The sequence below is a fragment of the Lontra canadensis genome, unplaced genomic scaffold (genome assembly GCF_010015895.1).
Source record: "Lontra canadensis isolate GAN:19392208 unplaced genomic scaffold, GSC_riverotter_1.0 scaffold25, whole genome shotgun sequence".
Classification (NCBI taxonomy): domain Eukaryota; kingdom Metazoa; phylum Chordata; class Mammalia; order Carnivora; family Mustelidae; genus Lontra; species Lontra canadensis.
The window spans coordinates 1,257,750-1,284,480 of NW_022631019.1; the positions used below are offsets into that span (position 1 = coordinate 1,257,750).

A 26,731-nucleotide genomic window follows, 5' to 3' on the forward strand; every position below is an offset into this window, starting at 1 on the left:
TGGGGCTTTTACTGAGTGGTGAGCAGGAGAATGCAGCCCCTGCCCCTGGGGTCCCCGCAGCCACCCCCGGAGTCCCAGCCTCTCCGAGTGGGTGGGCCTCAGCACGCCCGTTGCAGAGGTGGGGTCTCACCCACAGGCGGAGTCCCAGGTCAGAGTCCCACAGGAGCGCGTCCCCCCGCACGCCTCGCTCCGGGTCGCTGCTCATTGTTTCAGAAGGACCCGAGGTGCTCACGGGACTCCTCCCTCCCAGCGGGCATGGGGCCACCCTTGGCTTGCTGGGCGACAGCCCGCGCGCCCCGAGAGCATGAGGCATGTCCCTGGCCTCTTGGAGCAAAGAGGGGCAGGTCCAGACCATCTCCAAGGTCGCCCTGCTCAACTGGTTCAAGCCAGTACCCGCAGAGCGGACGTCTTGATGGTCCTGCAGACCCCCTGCCGCCGGCCTCGCTGGTCCCCGGCCATCCGGCAGAGGGAGGGTCCCCACGAAGGGTCCCAGCAGGACCCGCAGGGGACGTTGGCCAGCGGGCCGCTCGCGGGACACGAAGCTGCCCCGTGAGTGCTGGTCGGCCGGATGGGCGAGCCAGGGGGGAGTCGGGCGCATCTCAGGCCGGGCAGCGTCCCCTGTAAAGTCAGACTCGGGAACGGGGCCGCACACCCCCCTTGGACGTGGTCTGTTCAGCGATCTGTCAAGTGACATCCAGTGACCGTGTGGAAATGAGAAGGCAGAGTGCAGCCGTCCTGTGTGTCCCTGGTGACAACAAGGAGTGACCGTCCAGGGTGGGGGCTCCCTCTGACAGGCCCTCGGGTGTCGGGGCATGGCCTGTGCTCGTGGGGTCTGGTGGGTCTCCCAAGGGCCTGGGTCCCGCCGGACCCCCGCCCTGCCTCGGAGGCTGTGCTGGGTTGGTCCTGGGGACTGGTAAGGACCCCCACCCCACCCCCCTGACTTCACCCCTGCCTGCTTCCTTCCCTGGCACAAAGGAGGCTGTCCTCCTCAGTGTCCCCAGGAACTGGGATTAGGTAGAGACCCCCGGGCCCGTGGTGCCAAGGTCAGGACAAGGAAGGGGCTCAAGGTCGGTCCGCGCTGGGCCACCAGCAGTCAGCCACTGAGGGGGGTGGTTCCTGGTCCTGGCGAGGGCTCGACCTCAGGATCTGATGGGGACCTGCCCGGGGCCCGTGGAACTGGACACCCACAGCCGGGTCGGGATGGGTCTGCTGGGAGGGAAGCCGCCACAGCTAATGGATTTGCAGCCTCACGGATGAGGGAAGTCAGAGGGTTTCATGCCCATTGCATGAGCCCCGGGGCTGAGCGGGGACGTGGGAGCCATGGGGCTCCAGGGGAGACTCGTCAGGACACGTCCCATCTGAGGCGTCAGCAGGGGTGCGCTGCCTCTCGCCAGCCTCCCCGCCTGCGTCTTGGGGCCCCAGGCACGTGGGGGTCCCCCACCCCTAAGCTGCCCACAAGGTCACCACCTCTGGGGGCCGCAGTGGTATGGGGAAGCCCAGGTGGGGAGAGCCCCTTCTGCATGGGGAGATTAGGGTTACGGTCTGAGCACTGTCTGCACTCCAGAGACCCGGGGCCAGGCCGGGGTTACTTTTTTTTTTTTTTTTAATTTAAGGTTTTATTTATTTATTTGACAGAAAGAGAGAGAGAGAGATCACAAGCAGGCAGAGAGTCAGGCAGAGAGAGAGGAGGAAGCAGGCTCCCTGCCGAGCAGAGAGCCCGATGCGGGGCTCGATCCCACGACCCTGAGATCATGACCCGAGCCGAAGGCAGAGGCTTAACCCACTGAGCCACCCAGGCACCCTGCCCTGTTGCTTTCTGAGCCCACTGACCCACCTGCCCATCTGTGAGATGGGAGCAGGAATGAGCCAGCCCAGCCCCATCCTGGGGACAGGTGGGGTGTGGACAGTAGGTGCAGCTCAGGGAAAGCAAACTGTCACTCTCACCCTGGGTGGGAGCACTGAAGGTGCGTCCTCTCCCACGGGGAGGGACCCCTTGTGCTGAGCTCTGCTCAGGAATGTGTAGGTGGAAACCAGCACCCCCATCCCTGACAGAGGGCACTGCGTGGGAGACGGGGTCCTTTGGGGGGCCGGTCACCCTGCTTCCGTAGACGCTGTGACAGGGAGCAGGAAAGCAGGAGGGCTCCTCTTGTGGCCTTGGTGCCGGTGCTGGGGGGGAGCAGCCGGGGGGCTCCCCGGGTGTCAGGGCAGCCGAGGAGACGCAGACGCACAATTGGGGGGGCAGCTCTACAGCAAAGTCAGGGGGCCGCTAAGGGACAGGGAGGCCAGGAGAAACTCCTCAGCCAGATCTGAGCGGGGCTCACCGAGTGGGGCAGGAGGAGCTGTGCCCACGGCTGTGCCTCTGTGGTCCCGCCTGGTGGCCGCCCCTCCCTTTGCGAGCTCTTCTGCCTTGTGGTCACCTCCTGCCTCCTGCACAGCTGGCCCCGCGCCCCCTTTCTCCCATCCCTGTGGGCTCCTGTGGGGTCCTGGCCATAGGCAGCTTGACCCCGACCAAGCCCGGTGGGGACGGACTGAGCCAACCGCAACAGCCGAGCCTCCCTCGGGGGGCCCCAGTTTCTCTTTCCCTTTCAGTTTGGACGAGGCAGGTTCCGGGTTGAACACAAGCTGCGCCTGCTGGCAGGGGTGCTGGGACAGCAGCCAGGGAATGAGGGTCCCTGAAGAGGGACATGGAGCCTCCTGGAGGCTGGGAGCCGCCCCCCTGCAGCCGGGCACCCAAGCCTGACGCCCTGAGCCAGGTGAGTCCCGGAGCCTGTGTGTGTGTGTGTGTGTGTGTGTGTGTGTGTGTGTGTGTGTCCCAGCGCTTCCTGGTGTGCCCTGTCCTGACTCCCGAGGTGCCCAGCTCTCTCCGCGGACCCTGCCCTGGGCCCCATCTGCTCCTGGTCCCACATGGGCATTGTCGCTCTGCGCTGACCCAGCCCCTGGCCCCCGTGCCCTGATCCCCGAGAGTGGGGGAGTAGAGTGGCGGGAAGCCATACTGAGCAGCCGCTGAAATGCTTCTGTCCTCGGCGGACACCCTTCCCCCAACCCCCTTCCAGGCCCTCAGGCCAGTCCTGGAGGCTGCTCACGGGAAGCAGGTCGTCAGGGAACCCGGCCAACCTCCTCCGCCCTCCACCCCAGCCTGGCCCACACTTGATTAGATAAAACCTTAGTTTGCAGAGAGGGCGGCTCCCTGACCCTGCTGCACAGGCTGCGGGACTGGCCGTTGGTTACTCCACAGGAAGCCTCCGGCGCCGCCCGACAGAGTCAGCCCTGGAACCAGAGTCCCCCAGAGAGGCCCCCTCCCCGTCAGGCCTGAAGCCCCCCGTCTCCGCTGCCAGGCCGGTGACTCCTCTGACCGTTCTTCTCCGACCCTGCGGCTCCCCAAGGGCTGCTGCTGCCCCATTTCACGGGGGTGAGCCCCAGGCCCCAAGGGCAGCCCTGGCCGCCCCTCCCCTCCAGCGCGGATCCTGTGTCCTGCAGGCCCTGTACCTGTTGCTCCTGGGGTCCCTCCCCTGTGCTCTGGCCGTGGCCCCGTGCAAAGAGGAGGAGTACCCGGTGGGCTCTGAATGCTGTCCCAAGTGCAGCCCAGGTGGGTGCTGCCCCAGAGGGATGAGGCTCCAGTGCCCGGGCTCAGCTGAAGCCCTGGGGTAGGGTACAGACGGGGAGGGCTGAGTCTCTCCCTCCCAGGACCCTCGCAGCTGCAAGGTACAGGGATGTGGCCTGGGGGCCCAGCTGGCCCACTTACGGCCAGAAGTCGGGGCCCAGAGCAGGCACTGGGGCACAGTCATGCCCACATGACACCAGGAGGCCTCCACCTCCTTCCAGAATGTTCCCACTGCCTTCTGCCCTCTTGGGTGAGAGGCAGCAGGACACGAAGGGTGGTGTGGGGGACAGCTCAGGTGGCTTTCAGTCCCAGGGCATGCTGGGGGCTTCAAGGTGGCAGGCGGGGTGGCTCCCGCAGGGCCCTCCCCAGGCCCAAGTGACACAGCTCCCCCTGGGCGTAGGTTACCGGGTGAAGGAGGCCTGTGGGGAGCTGACTGGCACGGTGTGTGCCCCCTGTGACCCGGGGACCTACACGGCCCACCTCAATGGCCTGAGCGAGTGCCTACAGTGCCGAGTGTGTGACCCAGGTAGGAGCCCTGGCCACAGCCACCACCCCACTGGGGACCCACGGCCCGCTGCAGTGGGCACCCACAGGGCCGGGACCGCTGTGCCGCATCCCACCTCGTCTGTAGGACAGGTGTCTGCACGTGAACCCTTCCAGGGACGTGCGCCTCTGTCCACACCTGCCTCCCCGGGGGCCAGCACTGTCATAGCACCGTTTGCTGCACTGTCCAGAGCGCGGGGAGCCCGTCACCCTGAAGCCGTCACGTGGACTCCCGAGCCACGGGTCCCGTCCTGCCTCACCCGTCCCACTGGTCCTGGGGGACTGGACTTTGTTTGCCCTCAGTGTCCACACCCCCACAGCACACCCCTGAGGGCCCCTGCTTGTGGCTCAGCATTTGGACCCTTGTGTTCTTCCTGCCAGGTGGTCTGGGGTGGAGGTGCCCCAGGAGGAAAGGCAGGACCCAGGAGAAGCCTCAATGCTTTTGGGTCCAGCCGGGGGGAAGGGAGGGGCAAGGTCTTGGAGCCCCCGGCTCACCCATAGATCCTCGATGCCCCGAAGGAATCACCTGTCTTATGGGGCAGAGGCTGGGGTGTGGATGGCTGAGAGGCTGTCCCTCAGCAGGGGCTCAAGGCTGAGCCCAGGCCCGGCATGACCCCAGCCCCGCTGCCAGCTGGGGAAGGGGCTCTCGCCGTCCGCCTGGCTCTGACTAGCCTGCTTGCAGCATGGGAGCCTGCCCAAGGGGTTAGGGTCTTCAGGCATGGGCGGCCTGGGCTGGGACCTGCCTTCTGGGACTGCCCCCTCCGCTGACTGTGGTTTTCACTTCCTGTGTGGGCCCCTCGGGGACGAGGCCGTTTCCCCAGCGGGGACGAGGCTGTTTTCCCGGCGGGTTGGCTCCTCTCCTGAGGACAGCCTTTCACCATCCTCCTGACAGCTCCTCCTTGTCCAGCCGGCTGCTGCTGCTCCTGTCCCTCAGAGCCCCTTGGGACACACACCCACGTCCAGCACCCGCAGGCCCAGCTTTGGGCTGAGCAGGGCGTGCACCTGGCCGGTTCCTCCAGCAGGAGCACAGCTGGACCCAGACACACACCCAGCAGGCTGCAAGGCTGGGCTGAGGGAGCTGGTCACCAACCCGTCCCCAGACCCCAGATAGGAGCCCAAAGGCCTGCGGCTGCTGTCTAGGCCTCTACTTGGTCTCCTCCCGGGATGGGGGGCTCAGCACTGCCCATGGCAGCCCATGCAGCTGCTCTCAGCTCCTTCTCTTGGGTCTCAGCCATGGGCCTGGTGACCAGGCAGAAGTGCTCCCAGACAGAGAACACTGTGTGCGTCTGTGACCAGGGCCACTTCTGCGTCAGTGAGGATGGGGACGACTGTGCAGAGTGCAGTCCCCACACGCCCTGCAGACCTGGCCAGAGGGTGCAGGCCAGAGGTGAGCCGCAGACCCTGGGTGCCCCGACCCCTGGCCTCTCTGCTCAGCCCCTGAGCAGCCTGGTCCCTGGCACCCTCCGAAAAGACAGACCCTGGACCCAAGCCCATGTGTGTTGGGGGGGAACCCAGTTTCCCTCCTAGCCGGGGCGCCCCGCCTCCCCTCTGCCTGGCCCTGTTGTTTCCCAGGCACGGAGCGGCAGGACAGGGTGTGTGAAGACTGCCCTCCTGGGACCTTCTCACCCAGTGGGACCCTGGAGGAGTGCCAGCCCTGGAGCACGTAGGTGACCTTGGGGTGGTCTCAGCTCCGTGTCCCCCCGGGGGGGGGGACTCCTCCACGCTCCCCTGGCAGATAAGGGCCCTCCTCCAGCAGAAACTCCAGGGCTCCCCCTGCTCCCCTTCATGGGCCGGCCTCCAGGACAGCAGCTGCTGGACCCCGTGGCTCACGCCCCCAGCACGGTAGCTGATGTGAGCTTCCCGGAGGCCAAGGATGGACCTTCTGTCCTGGGGCAGATCTGGAGGGAGTGCTGCCAGATTTCTGGGGCGCCTGTGGTTCTGGGGTATCCTCAGATGCCAGGGTTGTGGGGGCTCCTAGCAAATCTGGAGTCAGGGGAGGGCTGTCAACGAGGTTCTCAGGGAACCTGAAAGGTGACAGGACTCCCAAATGCTCATCCTTGGGTCCTGAGGGGAACCTGGGGTGACAAGACGTGGCTGCTTTGGGGGGCGGGGCGGGTCCTCTCACCATCCTGCCTCTCCCAGGTTATCCCTCTGTGCCCCCCTGATCTGGGCTCTCTCTGCCCCCATCCCTGTCCCCGTCCCTCTCCCTGGGCATCCCCGTTTTCCCACCTCTTCCCTCCCTCCGTCTGCCCATAGCAGGGAGCTCCCACCCAGAGCCGCCGGAGCGCGCGCCACGGGCAGCCACCTTCCCTCGGGGACCCTCCAGGCTCTGAGTGCCAGGCCCCCGCCGAGCAGCTCGCACCCTCCCCGCTGCTCTCTCCTAGGTGCGACGGCCCTTTGCAGACACAAGTGGAGCCTGGGACCAGCAGCTCAGACGTCACGTGCTCCTCCCTGCTGCCCGCTGTGGTGGGCAGCGTCTGTGTAGCCGCAGGGGTGTTCTGCCTCCTAGTCCTCGGGATAAGGATGAGAAGGAGACGGACGCCCGGTGAGCTGCGTGCTGGGTCCCGTCGGGGCGTCTCCTAGCTCTCTCCCTCTGATGGGCACAGGTGGCCGGCAGGAGCGTCTCCGGGACTCCTTGGCTCCTCTTGGGGGCTGTGCCGGCCTGGGGGTGCTTCCCGCTGAGTGGGAGTCCTGGTGTCATGGGATCTCTGGAGGCGGAGGGCCAGGCAGACAGGGCCCCCTGCGCCAGGAACCTCCTGCCATGTAGTCCCCATGCCCACTCCCCACTATGAACTCCAAGGCCCTGTCTGCCTTCAGGGACAGAGAAGCACAGGGCAGGTGGAGAGCGTGGGGAGAGCACAGGGCTGGGTTGGAGGGGCCACAGCAGCCCTGCCGTGGGCAAGGCCGAGTCCCCCCAGAGGCTACACAACCTTCACTCATTCCTTCCTGCCTGCGCTGGGCTCCACATCGGGCCAGGCCCTGGCTCTGTAGACCTGGTTCTGGCCTTTGGGGAGCCCTGTGCTTGCCCAACAGGGAGCAGGCACCCAGTAGAGTCCAAATGGGGAAGGTCAGCCAGCATCTCGGGCCACTGTCAGCTAATGTGTCCTGGGTCCTCACCCCGGGGCCCCAGGCTGCAGGCACATCTCAGGGCCCCAGGCTCTGAGCGGGCTGGCCAGGGGCCAGTTCTCATTCCTTCTCTCCCAATTCTGGGGCACCTGCTCCTTGAAGGGTGGGCGACCGTCCTCTGTGAAGTGCTTACTCCCTTTCCGTGGGTGACATCACACTGGAGTGAGTTAGGGACAGGGTTTGGCAGCTGGAGACTCAGGCAGGAGGTGTCCCCACGTTGTCCCATGTCCTGTTCCCCCAACTGGACAAGTCCAGCAAGGAGCCCTGTCCACATGGGTCTGGCCTTTCTCCAAGAGGGTCCTTCTCTCAAGGAAGACCACACAGGGAGAAGACAGGAGCTCCGGTCCCTCCAGCCCCGTCGCTGTGAGACTGCCGAGACTGACCCCGACGTGACTCTGTTTTTCAGGGGGACCCACGAAGGCGGGAGTATTTCACCAGGTATCCCGGATCATCCCCTACCGGCCCAATGGAGGTGATGCTGTTGGGGCAGGTGGGGGGGGTCCAGTTCTCGGAGAGCCCTGAGTCCTTAGAGTGAGACCAGGCCAACCCGGGAAGGGAGGCCCCTGTCCTGCCTGAGAAGCCCGACTGACCCTGAGCACTAAAAGGGCCCCCGGCTGGACGCGGGGCGGGCAGCGTCTCGGTGCTGGATGTATGAGCTGGTCACAGAAGGGGATGCCGTGTCTGCCCGTCCAGGTCCCGCGGGCCCCACCAGACGTCACCACAGTGGCTATGGAGGAGACAACGTCCATGTCCCCTGGGACGGAATGACCCACTTACGGATTGTTGGATCCTGGAGGCAGACACCCAAGCCATCCTAGGCTGTGCCTGCTAGAAGGTGCCAGGTCCCCAGGGGCCCTTCCCTGGGCTGACTTCACACTCTACCCAACACAGCAAAACCGGCCCTGCTCAGGGGTCCTTGGGGACCCCACCCATATCCCATCCATCTCATGAAGGGCCCAGAGGTCCCCTCTCACCTCTGCGCAGGTGAAGACCCAGCCACAACCCACTCTTGGCTCCAGGCTCCAGTCACCCCCCCCAGCCCTCTAAGCCCCAGCTTGCCCATCTGCAGGATGGGCCTGCCGGCACCTACCTCACGGCGATGGGACTGACCACGAATCCGGCGTGATACACAGGCCATAAATGGTTTCTCAATGGGATTAAGATTACTCAACCAATAAACATTTTTAAAAATTTGTTGTTAGAAACTGTACTTGCAGATGCTTTGAGAGTATGGGAGAACCTGTTTCTCCTGAAACTTCCGCTCACAGATGAGTTTTGCCTGAACGGTGAGTTTTGAGGCTTCCCAGCCTGTGGCGTGACCACCCTTCTCTGCGCACCGGCAAGTCCGCGTCCCTGGGCGAGACAGCCTCCCCGAGCCCTGTAGCCCGCCCCGTGGCACCCCTCGCTGCCTAGTTCAGCAGTGCGTTCCAATCTGCTACTGCCCTTACTTTGGGGATTGGTGTGGTCCCAGAATTGTCTTACAAGACGCCCTTCGGCTCGTTTCTGAAGCAGAGTCCCCACTCTGTCCCTGAGGATCCCCAATCCAGTGACATCCCAGTGACAGTGAGCATAGCAGGCCACACACTGTCCTCTAAGACAGTGCTGGGCTGTTCAGGGGAGCGGGGGGCCCCAGGCCAGGGCCTCGGGAAGGGGTCACGTCCAGGGACGGGTTCAGAGTACAACCTCCCTCCCTTCATTCAACATTCCCTGCGTTGGATGCGGCCGCTCTAACCATCACCCATCCGCCCAAAGCGCCCCCAGAGAGTCCCACCTGAGGGTCCACTTAGGTCACTGTCCTGCCTGCCCATGGCCACTGTGGCCACCACAGTGCCTCATCCCAGTGTCTACATGGCATGAGGTTGGGCAGTGAGGACCAGCGCGATGTCCCGGTGCCCTTGGAGCAGCGCGCCCGGCCCGGGTGTCCTTGGGCTCACCAAGGAGGACACTTGAATTCCAGCCCAGAAGGTGCGGTGAGGTGCTGGTCACATCTCAGCCGTTTCGTGACCTTTGAGGGCACCACAGAACTCAACGTGTCACACCCTCCCAAGCACAGTTTTACAAGGCTCACGTGCCGTGCGCCGCCCCCGAGCCGCCCCCGCATTTTAGCCCTTTCCAGTCCTTCTGTGCACTCCCTGCCCCCATCCCATCAGGCACGTTCTGAGAACCACCGATCTGAGGGTTTCACCACAGCCAGAGGGGACGCCCAAAGGGCTCCAGAGAGCAGCACAGTGCCTCAGCCAGGACTGCAGGAACACTGGGGGCGGGGACAACACGGGGTTGGGGACAGGGGAACCACACACGCCCGTGTCACACGTCCTCGACAGACGCGCCCGCGGACTCTATAGAGACATTTATTTTCTGTGCCCGAGACGCGGCCCCTCTTCGCCAGTCCGGGGGTGAACGGGTCAGAGGTTTCTGGAGGAAAGTCATGGGACAGGACGGACAGGCCTGTCCTTACCCCAAGGGACACACCCCACAGCTCTGCTCTCAGCCTGCCAGGCCCGGCTGCAGGCCCACGTCCCAGCCGTTGCAAGCCCTTCCCCACCGTCCTTCCCCCTTCTCCCGCAGCCCTTGGAGCCCTGAGCCCCCTGTGGCTGCCCGTCCTGCAGGCGGTCGGCTTCCCCTCTGCAAACTCCACCCCTCCTCGTGACCACTTTACCCGGGTCTGTTTCTGCTTCGACACCATCTCCGGCTCCTCCCTGGCCCAGGGTTTTGAGGGAGTGAAGAAGGGCCCCTCGGGCCAGCGAGCCCGAGTCCAGCCCGAGTCCAGCCTGAGAACTGAGCCGAGCAGCTCGTTCTGCTCCCAGCTCCCTTCCCCCCCGGCCAGCAGGAGGCTGGAGCTCAGGGTGCCCTGCCAGCTCGGGGAGTCCTTTCCCTGGTGCCCAAGCTGGTACAGGCAGGAGGCAAGGCAGGCATCTCCTTGCCGGAGCCCCAGGACTGGAGCTGCCCCCACATGGGTCCCCGCCACGGGAAAATGGAGACCGGGGCGGCCGGTGCATGCCTCGCTGCTCCCTCGGTCTCTGGCTGAGTCCTGAGCCCTTCCAGTGCCGGGGGGACGCGGAGCACGCCCTTGAGGAGTGTGTTCTCATCGGGCAATTCTGGGTTCTCAGGGGTAGGGGTCCTGGTGCGCAGGAGAGGGAGGGGGCTTCCTCCAGCAGCACAGCAAGAGTCCCGCTCAACGGGCACTGTGACTGCCAGCCGGTCCCACGGGCCGCCTCCTGCCAAGAGGCCGGGAGGGCGGAGCGCAGTCTGGATCTGGTGGGCGTCCTGGACGCTGATGAGCTCTTACCCGGCACCGGGCCGTCCTCCCGCACCCTTCGGAACTCAGGTCTGGCTGCGGCAGACAGTGGACGAGGGCTGTCGCGGTGACACTCTAGAACTCGCGATCCAGGGTATAGGGCGAGCAGTGGGCGTGGTGGTGGGGGCCGGAGGAGTGCCTGCGGGGTCTGCCGGGCACTGCCTTGGGGCAGCAGGCGGTGCTCGCAGCCAGCCCAGCCGGCACCCTGCCCAGGCCTGCCCTCTTCTGCCAGGCCCCGTGGAGCAGGGAGGGGCTGCACTGGGGTCCATGACCGGGCAGGAAGAGGCAGACCTTGCAGGAGGATGCTGCTGGTCCACCGCCCCAGCGAGGAAGGAAAGCTTCCTCCCACCCAGCAACAGCGCAGCCAATGACAGTCCCGGCCCAGCCAATGAGAAATGTCATAGCAGCTAATGAGAGACTGTCCCAGCCCAGCCAATGAAAGGTCACATTTCCAACCGGTTTCCCCCAGCACTGTGGGAGAGCAGCCTTTCCTTTAAAACACGGTCCCCTCTGTGGTTGCCTCTGCTTCGGTCTCTGTGCGTGCAGAGTTTCCCTTTAGCTTGTTGGTCTCAGATTGCAAGTCTCAGATTGCTATTCCCAAAGAAACCATTTTTGCTGGTAAAATAATGGGCAGTTTTATTTTTTTGGCGTTAACAACAGATTGAATCAACAAGGTTGAATGCAAACTTGTAAAACAATTGAAACTCAATGAACAAAACCGTATTTCAAATGAACAAAACAACCAGCAAGAAAAAAGAAAACGAACCTATGCAACTCTGGAGAATGGTGTTTGGACTAAAGAAAAATGGCAAGCAGATATGGAACTCGTAAGTTGTCAGGATTCTCATAACGGTAGCAGTCCTGAGACAAGGGTCTGTGTCTGCTAGGACAGAGCCAGTGAGCAAACAAGTTCTGGACAAAGGAAGCTGAGTTCCTGTCAGGAACAGAGAGGGATGCAAACTGCGGTTTGTCTGGAACTGGAGCTCTCGGTATGACCTTGTGATCATACGTCTCTCAGTGCATCTGTGCATGTGATACCCACAAGTGAGGGAGGTGTGGGGGCACACTTTCTAAAGCATTCCCTGTGAAATCCTAGAAGCAATGACACTGCAGCACAATTAGCATGCCCACTCAGGCTGGGTTCCAAAATCCATTCTCCAGGAGAGAGAGGTAAGATGGTGGATGAGTAGGGAACCTTAATTTCATCCAGTCCCTGGAATTCCGCTAGAGAGTTATCAAACCATTCTGAACACCTGCGACCTCAACAGGCATCTACGGAAAGAATTGCTGCAATTCCACACATAGAAAAGTGACCACTTGTTGCAAGACACAACGGCAAGATGGAAGAACTCACCCCATAAAGAGCAAAAGGCAGTACTGACAGCTGGGGGTTTGCACATCATGGAGATACGTAGGGTGTCGGGGTTAGAATTCAAAATGACAATTACAAAGATACTAGCTGGGCTTGAAATAAGCATAGACAACACGAGAGAATCCCTTACTGGAGGAATGAAAGAGCTAAAATCTAATCAGGTCAAAAATTTTTAAAAAGCTATTATTGAGATGCAATACAAAAATGGAGGCCCTCACTGCTGGGCTAAATGAGGCAGAAGAGAGACTTGGTGCTACAGAAGACAAACGTTGGAGAATAAAGAAACTGAGAAAAAGAGAGGTGAACATGTACTGGATTATGAGGGGAAGATTCAAGAGATCAGTGATGCCAGAAAGTGGGACAATTAGAATAGTTGGGCTCCCAAAGGAAGAGGGAAAAGAGAGAGGGGCAGAAGGTATATATTTGAACAAATCATAGCCGAGAACTTCCCTAATCTGGGGAAGGAAACAAGCATTCAAGTCCAGGAGGCACAGAGAACACCCCCTCCCCATCAGTAAAAATAGGTCAACACCTTGACATGTAATAGTGAAGCTTGCAAATTTCAAAGACAAACAGAAAGTTCCTGAAAGCAGCTCAGGACAAGACGTCTTTAAACAGCATGGCTAGAAACATAAGGCTGGCAGCAGATCTATCTGTGGAGCCTGGCAGGCCAAAAAGGTCCGGTATGATATATTCAAGGCACTAAAGAAGAAAAGCATGTAGCCAAGAATACTTTATCCAGCAAGGTTGTCATTCAGAATAGAAGGAGAAATAAAGAGCTTCCAGGACAAACAGAAACTAAAATAATTTGTGACCAATAAACCAGCCCTGCAAGAAATACAAAGTATATACAATCTCTTGAATCTTCCCCTCATAATCCAGTACATGTTCACCTCTCTTTTTCTCAGTTTCTTTATTCTCCAACGTTTGTCTTCTGTAGCACCAAGTCTCTCTTCTGCCTCATTTAGCCCAGCAGAAAAAGAATGAAAGAGAAGAGATCACAACCAACACCAAAAAACTACAACTATAAGAACATATTATGAGCAACTCTCTTTAAGCAAAGAGAGCCCAAAAGTAACATAGACCAGAAAGGAACAGAGACAATCTACGGAAATAGTAACTTTACAGGGAATACAATGGCACTAAGTCCATCTCTTTCAACAGTTACCCTGAATGTAAATGGGCTAAATGCCCCAATCAGAAGACACAGGGTATCAGATTGGATTAAAAAATACTGTCTATAAGACACTCATTTTAGACTCACAGGCACCTCCAGCTTTAAAGTGAAGGGGTGGAAAACCATTTACCATGCTAATGGACATCAAAAGAAAGCCGGGGTGACAGTCTTCATATCTGACAAATTAGATTTTAAACCAAAGACAATAATAAGAGATGAGGAAGGACACTATATCATATTTAAAGGGTCTATCCAACAAGAAGATCTAACAATTGTAAATATTTTTTGCCCCTAATATAGGAGCAACCAATTATACTACACAATTAATAACAAAATTAAATAAACACATTGATAAAAAGTACAATAATAGTAGGGGACTTTAACATCCCATTTGCAACAATGGACAGATCATCTAAGCAGATCAACAGGGAAACAGCAATGTTGAATGACACACTGGACCAGATGGACATCACAGATATATTCAGAACATTCTATTCCAAAGCAACAGAATACACGTTCTTCTCGAGCACTCATGGAACATTCTCCAGAATAGATAACATAGATCACAATAGTGCACATCACAAATCAGGTCTCAACCAGTACCAAAAGATTGGGATCATTCCCTGCATATTTTCCGGTCACAATGCTCTGCAACTGGAATTCAACCACAAGAGGAAATTTGGAAAGAACTCAAATACATGGAAGGTAAAGAGCATCCTACTGAAGAATGAATGGGTCAACCGGAAATTAAGGAAGACTTTAAAAAATTCATGGAAACAAACGAAAATGAAAACACAACCTTTCAAAACCTTTGGGATGCAGCAAAGGGGGTCCTAAGAGGAAAGTATATAGAAACAAAGTATATACAAGCCTTTCTCAAGAAACAAGAAAACTCTCAAATACACAACCTAACCCTACACCTAAAGGAGCAGCAGAAAGAACAGCAAATAAAGCTTAAACCCAGCAGGAGAAGAGAAATAATAAAGATTAGAGCAGAAATCAATGAAATAGAAACCAAAAGAACAGTAAAATAGATCAATGAAATGAGGAGATGGTTCTTTGAAAAAATTAATGAGACCAAGAAAGCCCTAGCCAGACTTATCAAAAAGAAAAGAGAGAGGGAGAGAGGACCCAAATAAATAGAATCATGAATGAAAGAGAAGAGATCACAACCAACACCAAAAAACTACAAACAACTATAAGAACATATTATGAGCAACTATATCCAAGCAAATTAGGCAATCTGGAAGAAATGGATGCATTCCTCGAAACATAAATTACCAAAACTGAAACAGGAAGAAATAGAAAACCTGAACAGACCCAAAACCAGCAAGGAAATTGAAGCAGTCATCAAAAATCTCCCAACAAACAAGAATCCTGGGCTGGATGGCTTCCCAGGGGATTTCTACCAAACATTTAAAGAAGAATTAATACCTTTTCTTCTGAAGCTGTTTCAAAAAATAGAGATGGAAGGAAAACATCCAAACTCATTTTATGAGGCCAGCGTTACGTTGATCCCAAAACCAGACAACCCACCAAAAAGGAGAATTACAGACCAATTCCCTGATGAACAATGATGCAAAATTTCCAACCAAGATAGCAGCCAAGAGGATCCAACAACAGTACATTAAAAGGATTATTCACCACGAATGCCAATGAAGATGTTAAAATGTCTATGCCACCCAGAACAATCTACACATTGAATGCAATCCTAATCAAAATTTTGTCACCATTTTTCACAGAACTAGAACAAATAATCCTAAAATTTGTATGGATCCAGAAAAGACCCTGAATAACCAGAGGGATATTGAAAAAGAAAGCCAGAGCTGGTGGCATCACAATTCCAGGCTTTAAGCTCTATTGCGTTGCGAAGCTGTAATCGTTAAGGCAGGATGGTCCTGGCACAAAAACAGACACATAGATCAATGGAACAGAATAGAGAGCCCAGAAATGGACCCTCAGCTCTATGGTCAACTCATCTTCCCCAAAGCAGGAAAGAATGTCCAGTGGAAAAAAGACAGTCTCTTCAACAAATGGTGTTGGGAAAATTGGACAGCCACATGCACAAGAATGAAACTGGATCGTTTCCTTACACCACACACAAAAATAGACTCAAAATGGAACAAAGACTTCAGTGTGAGACAGGAATCCACCAAAATCCTAGAGGAGAACACAGGCAGCAGCCTCTTTGACCTCAGCCACTGCAACCTCTTGCTAGACACATCTCCAAAGGCAAGGGAAACAAAAGCAAAAATGAACTACTGGGACTTTGTCAAGATAAAAAGCTTTTGCACAGCAAAGGAAACAGTCAACAAAACCCAAAAGACAACCTTCTCCTGAATGGGAGAAGATATTTGCAAGTGTCTTATCAGATAAGGGCTAGTATCCAAACTCTATGAAGAACTTATTAAACTCAACACCCCCCCTAAAAACAAAAATCCAGTCAAGAAATGGGCAAAAGACACGAACAGACATTTCTCCAAAGAAGACATACAAATGGCCAACAGACACGTGAAAAGATGCTCAACCTCACTTGTCATAAGAGAAATACAGATCAAAACCACAGTGAGATCCCACCTCACACCAGTTAGAATGGCTAAAATTAACAAGTCAGAAAATGACAGATGTTGGTGAGGATGCGGAGAAAGGAGACCCCTCCTACACTGTTGGTGGGAATGCAGGCTGGTGCAGCCACTCTGGAAAACAGCATGGAGATTCCCCAAAAAGTTGAAAATAGAAGTACCCCACAACCCAGCAGTAGCACTACTGGGTATTTACCCCAAAGATACAAACATAGTAATTCGAAGGGACACATGCACCCCAAGGTTCATAGCAGCAATGTCCACAATAGCCAAACTATGGAAAGAGCCCAGATGTCCACTGACAGATGAATGGATAAAGAAGATGTGGTGTCTATACACAATGGAATATTACTCAGTCACAAAAAAAATGAAATCTTGTCATTTGCAACCATGTGGATGGAACTAGAGGGTATTATGTTCAGTAAAATAAGTCGGTCAGACAAAGACAAATACCAAATATCATACATGGAATTTAAGAAACAAAACAGATGGACATGGGGAAAGGGAAGGAAAAATAAAGTAAGATAAAAATAGAAAGGGAGGCTGACATACTGAGTGTTGCTGGAGTGGGGGTGGGTGGGGGGATGGGGTAACTGGGGGAGGGGCATTAAGGAGGCATGTGATGGAATGAGCACTGGGTGTTGTATGCCGCTGATGAATCACTGACCTCTACCTCTGAAAACCAATAATATAGTATATTTTAATTAATTGAATTCAAATAAAATTGAAAAAAATCCATTCTTTGTAAAAATAATTTGGGTTTCTTGGGAAAATGTCTGCTCCCAGGACTGGGGCTGGGTAAGACCCAGAGAGCTGGGCACGTTCTGTTGGGCCAGAAATTAATGGAGAGCTATGGATTGGTAGGAGTAAGTCAAAAAAATCCATAAGCCAGGATAAAGGGTCTCTGGCTGGAAAAATTTGGGACAATTTGGAGACCAAAATATGTAAGAGTAATAGATTAAAACTCAGTGGATAAAACTGGAACCATAAAGCCCTCCATGACGTCAATGCATGATGGCACGCAAATGAACGAATGCAAGGGGAGTTCTCCCGCTTCCAGCTGAACACCCTTGTTCAGTCAAGAGCAGTCGAGAACGGCGCGCTTACACAGTCGCAAAGTATCTCCCCCAAACATGTTCATCCATGCAGCTGTCCTTGCTTGTCCCGATTTCCCAGAAAGTTTCCAGAGAAACAGAATACTGCCTCTCAAAAAAATACTCTCAAATCATCCTGCCAAGTATACTCTCTTTTTTTTAGATTTTATTTTATTTGGGAGGGAGAGAAAGCGGGGCGGGGGGCACAAGCAGGGAGGAGGGGCAGAGGGGAAGAAGCCGGACTCCCCGCTGAGCAGACCACTGACAAGGGGCTCAGTCCCAGGACCCTGAGATCATGACCTGAGCTGAAGGCAGAGGCTTAACCAACTGAGTCACCCAGGTGCCCCTCAAAGTATACTTTTTTTTTTTTTTAAAGATTTTATTTATTTATTTGACAGAGATCACAAGCAGGCAGAGAGGCAGGCAGAGAGAGAGGGGGAAGCAGGCTCCCAGCTGAGCAGAGAGCCCGATGCGGGCCTCGATCCCAGGACCCTGAGATCATGACCTGAACTGAAGGCAGAGGCTTTAACCCACTGAGCCACCAGGCGCCCTCAAAATATACTTTTTGATGACAAGTTAAACAGTAATTTTTAGTTTTTAAAAATTAAAATTAAATAAATAAAAATTAAAATTAAAATTAATTTTAAAAATTAAAAAAATTTAATTTTTAATTTGTTGAGCAAAACAACTCCAATTTAGAAATGACTCCCCAGTGTGACAGTCATTGATATCACGCTGCATTCGTGGTCCGTCCAGTGTCACCCAGCCCATGGTAGGTACCCACAAGCCTGTCCTACAGATGGGCAAGCAGAGGCTCAGAGTGCTGGGGGTGAGCAGGGCTTGGAAACAAAGGTGGCCCAAGGCCCCGGAGGAGCACATCAGGGGCTGGTGGGTGTGGCCTATGTCAAGCTGATCTCCCAGACTGTGGGATCAGGGCACGGGGGCCAGGGGCTGGGTGAGCCCAGAGCGACAATGCTGGGGGACAAAAGCCCATGTGGGACCAGGAGCAGATGGGGCCCAGGGCAGGGTCCGCGGAGAGAGCTGGGCACCTCGGGAGTCAGGACAGGGCACACCAGGAAGCGCTGGGACACACACACACACACACACACACACACACACACACACACACACAGGCTCCGGGACTCACCTGGCTCAGGGCGTCAGGCTTGGGTGCCCGGCTGCAGGGGGGCGGCTCCCAGCCTCCAGGAGGCTCCATGTCCCTCTTCAGGGCCCCTCATTCCCTGGCTGCTGTCCCAGCACCCCTGCCAGCAGGCGCAGCTTGCGTTCAACCCGGAACCTGCCTCGTCCAAACTGAAAGGGAAAGAGAAACTGGGGCCCCCCGAGGGAGGCTCGGCTGTTGCGGTCGGCTCAGTCCGTCCCCACCGGGCTTGGTCGGGGTCAAGCTGCCTATGGCCAGGACCCCACAGGAGCCCACAGGGATGGGAGAAAGGGGGCGCGGGGCCAGCTGTGCAGGAGGCAGGAGGTGACCACAAGGCAGAAGAGCTCGCAAAGGGAGGGGCGGCCACCAGGCGGGACCACAGAGGCACAGCCGTGGGCACAGCTCCTCCTGCCCCACTCGGTGAGCCCCGCTCAGATCTGGCTGAGGAGTTTCTCCTGGCCTCCCTGTCCCTTAGCGGCCCCCTGACTTTGCTGTAGAGCTGCCCCCCCAATTGTGCGTCTGCATCTCCTCGGCTGCCCTGACACCCGGGGAGCCCCCCGGCTGCTCCCCCCCAGCACCGGCACCAAGGCCACAAGAGGAGCCCTCCTGCTTTCCTGCTCCCTGTCACAGCGTCTACGGAAGCAGGGTGACCGGCCCCCCAAAGGACCCCGTCTCCCACGCAGTGCCCTCTGTCAGGGATGGGGGTGCTGGTTTCCACCTACACATTCCTGAGCAGAGCTCAGCACAAGGGGTCCCTCCCCGTGGGAGAGGACGCACCTTCAGTGCTCCCACCCAGGGTGAGAGTGACAGTTTGCTTTCCCTGAGCTGCACCTACTGTCCACACCCCACCTGTCCCCAGGATGGGGCTGGGCTGGCTCATTCCTGCTCCCATCTCACAGATGGGCAGGTGGGTCAGTGGGCTCAGAAAGCAACAGGGCAGGGTGCCTGGGTGGCTCAGTGGGTGAAGCCTCTGCCTTCGGCTCGGGTCATGATCTCAGGGTCATGGGATCGAGCCCCGCATCGGGCTCTCTGCTCGGCAGGGAGCCTGCTTCCTCCTCTCTCTCTGCCTGACTCTCTGCCTGCTTGTGATCTCTCTCTCTCTCTTTCTGTCAAATAAATAAATAAAACCTTAAATTAAAAAAAAAAAAAAAAGTAACCCCGGCCTGGCCCCGGGTCTCTGGAGTGCAGACAGTGCTCAGACCGTAACCCTAATCTCCCCATGCAGAAGGGGCTCTCCCCACCTGGGCTTCCCCATACCACTGCGGCCCCCAGAGGTGGTGACTTTGTGGGCAGCTTAGGGGTGGGGGACCCCCACGTGCCTGGGGCCCCAAGACGCAGGCGGGGAGGCTGGCGAGAGGCAGCGCACCCCTGCTGACGCCTCAGATGGGACGTGTCCTGACGAGTCTCCCCTGGAGCCCCATGGCTCCCACGTCCCCGCTCAGCCCCGGGGCTCATGCGATGGGCATGAAACCCTCTGACTTCCCTCATCCGTGAGGCTGCAAATCCATTAGCTGTGGCGGCTTCCCTCCCAGCAGACCCATCCCGACCCGGCTGTGGGTGTCCAGTTCCACGGGCCCCGGGCAGGTCCCCATCAGATCCTGAGGTCGAGCCCTCGCCAGGACCAGGAACCACCCCCTCAGTGGCTGACTGCTGGTGGCCCAGCGCGGACCGACCTTGAGCCCCTTCCTTGTCCTGACCTTGGCACCACGGGCCCGGGGGTCTCTACCTAATCCCAGTTCCTGGGGACACTGAGGAGGACAGCCTCCTTTGTGCCAGGGAAGGAAGCAGGCAGGGGTGAAGTCAGGGGGGTGGGGTGGGGGTCCTTACCAGTCCCCAGGACCAACCCAGCACAGCCTCCGAGGCAGGGCGGGGGTCCGGCGGGACCCAGGCCCTTGGGAGACCCACCAGACCCCACGAGCACAGGCCATGCCCCGACACCCGAGGGCCTGTCAGAGGGAGCCCCCACCCTGGACGGTCACTCCTTGTTGTCACCAGGGACACACAGGACGGCTGCACTCTGCCTTCTCATTTCCACACGGTCACTGGATGTCACTTGACAGATCGCTGAACAGACCACGTCCAAGGGGGGTGTGCGGCCCCGTTCCCGAGTCTGACTTTACAGGGGACGCTGCCCGGCCTGAGATGCGCCCGACTCCCCCCTGGCTCGCCCATCCGGCCGACCAGCACTCACGGGGCAGCTTCGTGTCCCGCGAGCGGCCCGCTGGCCAACGTCCCCTGCGGGTCCTGCTGGGACCCTTCGTGGGGACCCTCCCTCTGCCGGATGGCCGGGGACCAGCGAGGCCGGCGGCAGGGGGTCTGCAGGACCATCAAGACGTCCGCTCTGCGGGTACTGGCTTGAACCAGTTGAGCAGGGCGACCTTGGAGATGGTCTGGACCTGCCCCTCTTTGCTCCAAGAGGCCAGGGACATGCCTCATGCTCTCGGGGCGCGCGGGCTGTCGCCCAGCAAGCCAAGGGTGGCCCCATGCCCGCTGGCAGGGAGGAGTCCCGTGAGCACCTCGGGTCCTTCTGAAACAATGAGCAGCGACCCGGAGCGAGGCGTGCGGGGGGACGCGCTCCTGTGGGACTCTGACCTGGGACTCCGCCTGTGGGTGAGACCCCACCTCTGCAATGGGCGTGCTGAGGCCCACCCACTCGGAGAGGCTGGGACTCCGGGGGTGGCTGCGGGGACCCCAGGGGCAGGGGCTGCGTTCTCCTGCTCACCACTCAGTAAAAGCCCCAGGCCCACTCCCAGGCCTCCAGTCGCCTTGGTAAAGTCGGTCTCCGAGGACGCCCATGGGCCCCCTGCTCCGTCTGGCCTGGGGCAGCAAACCCGTCTCCTCCTCCCCTGCCTGCAGCCTCCTTGAAGCTCCAGCGCCAGCAGCCCTAGAGAGAGATGCAAGGGACGCGGACAGGAGTCCCTGACCTCACGCTCCTCCTTCTAGGGCTGTCCCTGAAACTGGCTGCCTCCGTTGTGGGGTCTCCGCTCCCCAGGGCTGGCAGCCCCCTCCACACAGCACCATCCCTGGCCTCTGGGGGCTGCACTCCCCGGCTCTGGAGCCGTGGCCGCCCCGGATTCTTCCTTCCCCGGTGGTCTCCTTCGTCTCTCTGCTCCTCCTGCCTTAGTACCGGACACGAACGCTGTCCGTGGGAGACGGGGGCTGGACGCCTGCCCTCCGCCGCTCCAGCCGGCCGGCACCTTCCATCCGCAGCCCTGCAAGGAGGGCAGCAGCGCCAGTCCTGGGACCGGATATGGAGGGCGGGGGCTCCCTCTCCCCGCCGCAGGGGAGGCATCCGCCCTCTAGGCTCTGCAGCCTCGTCCGGGCCCTGGAGGCCCCCTGGGACCTGGGAGCGAGCCGAACGCAGAAGCCACGGGTCGGGGCGGACGTCCGCCCGGGGGACTGTTTTCGGGGCGAAGTCCCCGGTGTCACCGTCCGCCATCGTAAACCGGGTGATCCGGGGTGACCGGGCTCTCAGCGGCGCGGCCGCAGCACAGCACCGTTCGATCCCGGGCCCGCGCCGCCCGGAGGCCATGTCCCGGAGCTAAGGCGGGGGGACACCCGCACAGGCGCTGCGGGACCGGGGCGTGCGCCGGGAGTCTCAGGTCGAAGTAAGAGCGAGGACTGCAGGACCGGGGCCGGGCGCGCAGGGCCGCGACACCGGCGCTCACTCCGCTCGCCTCGACCCTGCCCGGCAAGCGGTTCGCCCCCGGTACCCCGACCCGGGACCCCGCGCGCTCCCCCGCAGCACCTGTTCCCCCAGCGGGGCCGCGCCCTGGCGACGCGGCTCTGTGCGCAGGCGCACCGCGTGCCCGCGCCCGTCCGCGTCGCTCCCCCAGCGCAGGGACGCCATTGGCCGACCGGCTTATGCATATGCAAAACACGTCACCTGGCGGGGTGGGGCGAGGCCGGCAGATCTGCCGGGACGCTGTCGCGGGCTGGGGGCGTGGCCTGCGGGGAGGGGTGTGGCTAAGCGGGCCAGTAGCGGGGCCGCGGCGGAGCGGGGCGCCGGGGAGCGGGGTGGCAGGAAGACATGAGCGCCGTCGACCTTGCCCGGGTGGGCGCGTGCGTCCTGAAGCATGCGGTGACCGGGGAGGTGAGGACAGACGAGAGCGGGACGGCGGGTGGGCACCTGGCACCTACCCGCGCGCCCTGGCAACGGCATCCTGGACCGGCGTCGGGGTCCCGGGAGGGTCGTGGTGGGGCTGGGGGCGCGGATGCTCGTGGGCAAGTGGTCCAGCGGCACCCCTTGTTCACCCGACGCAGGCCGTGGAGCTGCGGAGTCTGTGGCGCGAGCAGGCGTGCGTGGTGGCCGGCCTGCGGCGCTTCGGCTGCTCCGTGTGTCGCTGGATCGCCCGGGACCTCAGCAGCCTCAGGGGGCTACTGGACCAGCACGGCGTGCGCCTGGTGGGCGTGGGGCCCGAGGCCCTGGGCCTGCAGGAGTTCCTGGACGGGGGCTACTTCTCAGGAGGTGCCTGTGCTCTCCTCTCCCACAGCCGGAGCCGGCTAGCTGCCTGAGACGCCCCCTCAAGCTCAGGGCATTGGTCATCCCCTCCTTGCCCAGCCCTGACCCTTCTTGCTCTAGAACCTCCAGTCGTCTTTCCTGGATTCTCCACCTGCTGCCCTTACCCGAGTCCCCCAACCATGACGCCCCTTCCGCTGGGCACAGTGGCACAGCCTGGTGCTGACGCTGGCCTCTGGCACTCACCATCTCCCCAGGAGCCTGAAGCAGCAGCTGGGACAAGGCTGCTGCTTGCCCCCACACTCCCACACAGCTAGCCTCCTCTCCCTGGCTCTCAGGATTTGCCCTCCCAGAGCTCTGGGTCAAGGGGCAAGGTCCAGATGAGTCCCGCTCCTCCCTTTCTCTGTCCCCTCTGGGTCTCCATCCCTCCTCTAGCACTGGGGACGCTCAGCTCCCCTCTGCTCCTCTCTCCTCCTACCTGTCCTGGCTGGGCAAGAAGGGCAGACGTGGGCTGGGTGCAGGAGGGTGGGCCAGGTGGTGGCTGGGCCTGAGAGCACCCCTGGGGCCTTTGCTTTCCAGAGCTCTACCTGGATGAGAGCAAGCAGTTCTACAGGGAGCTGGGCTTCAGGCGGTGAGTGGGGGACACTGCCTCCTCACCCTCTCCCTGCTGGCCTCTTCCTGGGCATGCGGCTCTGGTGGCATCCACTGCTCAGCTGGTCCTGCAGGGCTGTCTCCTGGGGGCTGTTAGAACTGTGGGTTCGGCTTCTCACCCAAGATCAAGCCCGGGCAGGCTGTAGAGGGGGCCCGGAGCCATCAGAGCTCCTCCAGCGCCTGGGTCATATGCTTGTCGCTCTGCCTGATTAGTGGCACAAGCTGAGCCACCTCCTCCCCGCTCGCCCAGCCTGGTGGCCAGGCCACCCTCCCCAGATCTTCTGTGGGGCCCCAGACCTGCTGACCCCGGGCTGGGTACCCTCCAGCTCTGGCTGGTTGCTGGCCTGGCTGCCCCAGGGCCCCTGAGTCCCTGGTGAGATGAGGTGAAGCTCGCTTGGTGAACTGGTCTGTGCACCGTGTAGAGTCTGGGGACAGGCGCTGGGGCTTCAGAGAGGAGCCAGAGCCTGGACAAGCCAGCTGTCCTTTCGCAGGTACAACAGCTTGAGCATCGTGCCGGCTGCCCTGGGGAAGCCCGTGCGCGATGTGGCCCTCAAGGTTTGTGCCCGCCAAGGCTGGGGGGGACTTGGGGTAGTGGGACTTCCCTCTAGGGCTGACCCGGACCTGCTTCCCTCCCTCCAGGCCAAAGCTGTCGGCATCCAGGGGAACCTGTCTGGGGACCTGCTACAGAGCGGAGGGCTGTTGGTAGTTACCAAAGGTGGGCTGGGGAAGGGGCGTCAGAGGCCAGTGCCTGGTCCCACAGGGTGGGAAGGCCTTGCTGAAGTTGGCCATGTGCCCTGACCCTCCTCCTCCCTTCCTCGGCTTTGTTTCTCTTGTCTAGTCTTCTCTGTGGGGTGACGTGGTTCTTGGCTTAGCTGGGTGGGGCGTGGTCAGAATGGCCCATTGGTCAGGACAGCCAGGTGGGGTCACGGACAACGAGGGCTACCCTGTCCTCCTGGCCTGCAGGGGTACCCTGACTGCCTCCCGCTGCTGTAGGTGGTGACAGAGTGTTGCTACACTTCGTTCAGAAGTCCCCAGGCGACTATGTTCCCCGGGAGCGCATCCTGCAGGCCCTGGGCCTCTCTGCGGAGGGCTGTGCCAGTGAGTCACCCCAGGTGAGCTTGGGCCTGGGGGAGGGGCACTGTCTGCTGAGAACAGCCTGTTACGAACACCCACCTTCCCTGGGTTGAGCGCTGGGTGTGGCCAAGTGTTAGGCTGGACCTTGCAGGCTTCAGGTCATTTTGCATTCGTGGCAGCCCAGGATGTCACTGTCACCCCAGTCTGCAGAGGGGTAACAGGCTAAGAGCAGTGGGGAGCCGGGAGCAGGCTGGCTGGACCCGTGGGCACAGCAGGGTCCTCCCCAGACGACAGTCGTCTACCCAGGGGTGCGGGGCAGACAAGCCGCCTGTCCTCTAAGTCTCGGTTGGGGGGGGGCAGGGCTCATCCCAGGTGACCGTAGCCAGCATCAGTGAGGTCCTGGGGGCTGACCTCCTGTGCCCGAATGAGGGAAGTGTCCAGCACTTGGGCCCCAGACGGCTGGTGGATGGGAGCAGCTGCCCTTGACTCCGGGACGGCTGGCTGGCCTGATGGGGCCTCTGCTGCTCCACAGTGTGACGAAGAAGTGTGCACAGGGTGAAGCCCTGAGGCCTCTGGGGATCTCGAGGCGGCTGCTGGCTCGGGCATGCTGGGAGCAGATGTGAAGAGTCTTCCCGGGACGGCTGGACTGGGGCACTAAGCTCTGCTGGGTCCCAGGGTGGCCGTGAGCATTAAATCAGGTTTCCTCGTTGGCTCTGAGCCCCGAGTCCTTGGCTCCTCTATCTCCGTTGATTCCCGCCACCCCCCCGGCCAGCAGGGCGGTCAGTGGTCCGCAGGCTTCCCTGGGAGGGCGTGGGGAGTGCTGGAAATGCCCTGAAGCCTCCCTGGTGATGTCAGGCCTGTGGCACAGGAGAGTCAGGGGTCTGAGGACAGGCCCGGGATGCGGGGGCTAAGGGTGGGATAGGGAACTCCTCAGGAGAGAGCCCGGCCTGGAGGGGTCGGGCTCAGTGCTCATGTCTGCTGGGTTCCGGGGAAGAGGTGGTCTCATCCAGCTGCTGGGGCATGGTGGACAGTGGGACTTAGGGAGACGAAGGACCTTCCCTGATGGCATGGGTCATTTGACCCCTGCTGGGGGTGGCGGGCCCGGGGGGAGTCTTGGCCCAGCTGGTTCACCCGGCTCCCCCAGTGCCACTCCTTGGCACGTGCAGCAGGCACTGGAGCCTAACGTGTCCAGAGTGGAAACCTGCCCCCGCCGCCCTTGTCAGGGGCTCTCTCGTCTGGTGGGTTCAGATGACCGTTTCAGCACCTCCCGTCCCCCCTGGCCTGGCCTAGGTGACCACAGTGACCTCCTAGCTGGCCTCCCAGCTTCCTCCCATTTTATCCCCCCTGCCCATTCAGTCCTTCTCTTGGGGGTCATTTAAACACCCAGGGCAGGTGACAATGTCCCTGTGAGGTTTAACTCCTCCACTGGCCTCTAGTTACATAAAAGCTGGTCTCAGTTCTGAGCTGTGGCTCCTTAGTCCCCTTGGCCCACCTGCCAACCTCAGCAGCCCTTCCTCCCCTCTGAAAGGGGGATTGCAGAGGGCCAGTATTTGCAGATATCCTGGTCACTGCTGTGCCCACAGCCCGGGACCCTGGGGACGGTCAGCAGGAGTGGTCCCCCGTCCACATGGTATCCTGCTGTTTCCCTCCTGGCTGCTGCTCTGCCCGAGGCCACCACTTAGGCCACGAGTAGCCAGTGCTTCTGGCCTGGGGGACTGCCACCCCGACTGCCTCTGGGGCCCTCCTGAACAGACAAGGCCACTGACTTCTTTGAAGCGTTTACTTAGCTCAAGGCTGAAGCGCATGGACAGCTGACAAGGTCGCTTCGGAGAGCGGGTGCGGACAGTGAAACAGGTCTACTGGGCCGGGCGCAGCGGCCCTGGCCTCCAGCGAGGAGGGCCCCGGAGGCGCCGCTCTCCCGGGGGCCGCGGCTGCGCTCCGGGCGCGGGGCGGGATGCGTGCTGGCCTCGCCCTCTGCTCCAGCGGCGCACGGAAGGGACGCCCGGCCTCGGGCGGCGGGTGCGCTTGGGCCACGCAGTGTGGCTCGCCCATGGCTACCAGACGCGGCAGCGCTCTTGCGGGTGCATGTGGGTGCCCTGGGCACAGTGGAAGGCTTCCGCGAAGGCCGCCAGGTTCTGCAGCGAGCCCAACACCCTGAGGGCGACCGGGGGCCTGAGCCGGCCTCCCTGGGTGCGCGGGCTGGGGGTGGGGGTCTGCCCGTGGGTAGCGGGGGCTACTTGCCTGTACTTCAGGGGGCTGTGCACGTCGGTCTTGATGGACTGTATGGCAAACTCGGGCCGGTAGGACCCGCACCACACCTGTGGGCGCAGGAAGGGCGTGGCTGCGGGCCTGGGGGAAAGGCAGGCCTGGGGGGATGGGACGGAGGAATAAGGGGGCCCTGAAGGGATCCAGGAGCAGTTGGGGCGGGCCTGGGATGGCAGGGCCGGGCCTGTGGTCTCATTTCTTTCTAGGCATGAGGGCGTCCCGCCTGTCCCAGGCTGCCCCTTCTCGGGTGCGGGGAAGGGAGTCCCAGCTCCATCCGAACCCCTGGGGCTCCAATCCCCGGCCATCCTTTTCCTTTAGGAACCTTTCCAG

The 26,731-nt window shown here is 59.7% G+C and overlaps 3 protein-coding genes across 9 annotated transcripts in view; 2 read left to right on the forward strand and 1 right to left on the reverse strand.

The window, feature by feature from the left end:
- The first annotated feature begins 2,659 nt into the window (after positions 1-2,659).
- On the forward strand, positions 2,660-8,254 carry TNFRSF14 (TNF receptor superfamily member 14). Of its 3 annotated transcripts, XM_032863200.1 has the most exons (8): positions 2,663-2,753; positions 3,478-3,586; positions 4,002-4,127; positions 5,376-5,531; positions 5,717-5,807; positions 6,529-6,689; positions 7,677-7,708; positions 7,964-8,254. In XM_032863200.1, the coding sequence occupies exons 1-8, from the start codon at positions 2,685-2,687 to the stop codon at positions 8,036-8,038; spliced, it is 819 nt and encodes a 272-aa protein (XP_032719091.1). In that variant the 5' UTR covers positions 2,663-2,684; the 3' UTR covers positions 8,039-8,254. The 3 variants fall into 3 exon arrangements, with proteins under 3 accessions (XP_032719093.1, XP_032719092.1, XP_032719091.1); XM_032863202.1 differs by lacking the exon at positions 5,376-5,531 and having other exon boundaries at positions 2,660-2,753; XM_032863201.1 differs by lacking the exon at positions 4,002-4,127 and having other exon boundaries at positions 2,661-2,753.
- A 13,698-nt stretch (positions 8,255-21,952) lies between these two features.
- PRXL2B (peroxiredoxin like 2B) lies at positions 21,953-24,860 on the forward strand. Of its 2 annotated transcripts, none has more exons than XM_032864043.1 (7): positions 21,953-22,045; positions 22,216-22,420; positions 22,991-23,042; positions 23,554-23,617; positions 23,702-23,777; positions 24,056-24,174; positions 24,669-24,860. In XM_032864043.1, exons 1-7 carry the CDS (start codon positions 21,983-21,985, stop codon positions 24,693-24,695), a joined length of 606 nt encoding a protein of 201 aa, XP_032719934.1. In that variant the 5' UTR covers positions 21,953-21,982; the 3' UTR covers positions 24,696-24,860. The 2 variants fall into 2 exon arrangements, with proteins under 2 accessions (XP_032719934.1, XP_032719935.1); XM_032864044.1 differs by having other exon boundaries at positions 24,088-24,174.
- A 1,233-nt stretch (positions 24,861-26,093) lies between these two features.
- The window catches only part of MMEL1 (membrane metalloendopeptidase like 1), a 28,193-nt gene continuing 27,555 nt past the window's right edge, over positions 26,094-26,731 (reverse strand). For 3 of the 4 annotated variants that reach the window (XM_032863205.1, XM_032863204.1, XM_032863206.1), the window contains 2 exons: positions 26,378-26,454; positions 26,094-26,290 (listed from right to left, as the gene is read on the reverse strand). In XM_032863205.1, the coding sequence (XP_032719096.1) occupies positions 26,191-26,290; positions 26,378-26,454 (177 nt within the window). In that variant the 3' untranslated portion in view covers positions 26,094-26,190. Of the gene's footprint in view, positions 26,455-26,731 lie in introns of all 4 variants that reach the window. The other variant, XM_032863203.1, reaches the window with a different exon arrangement.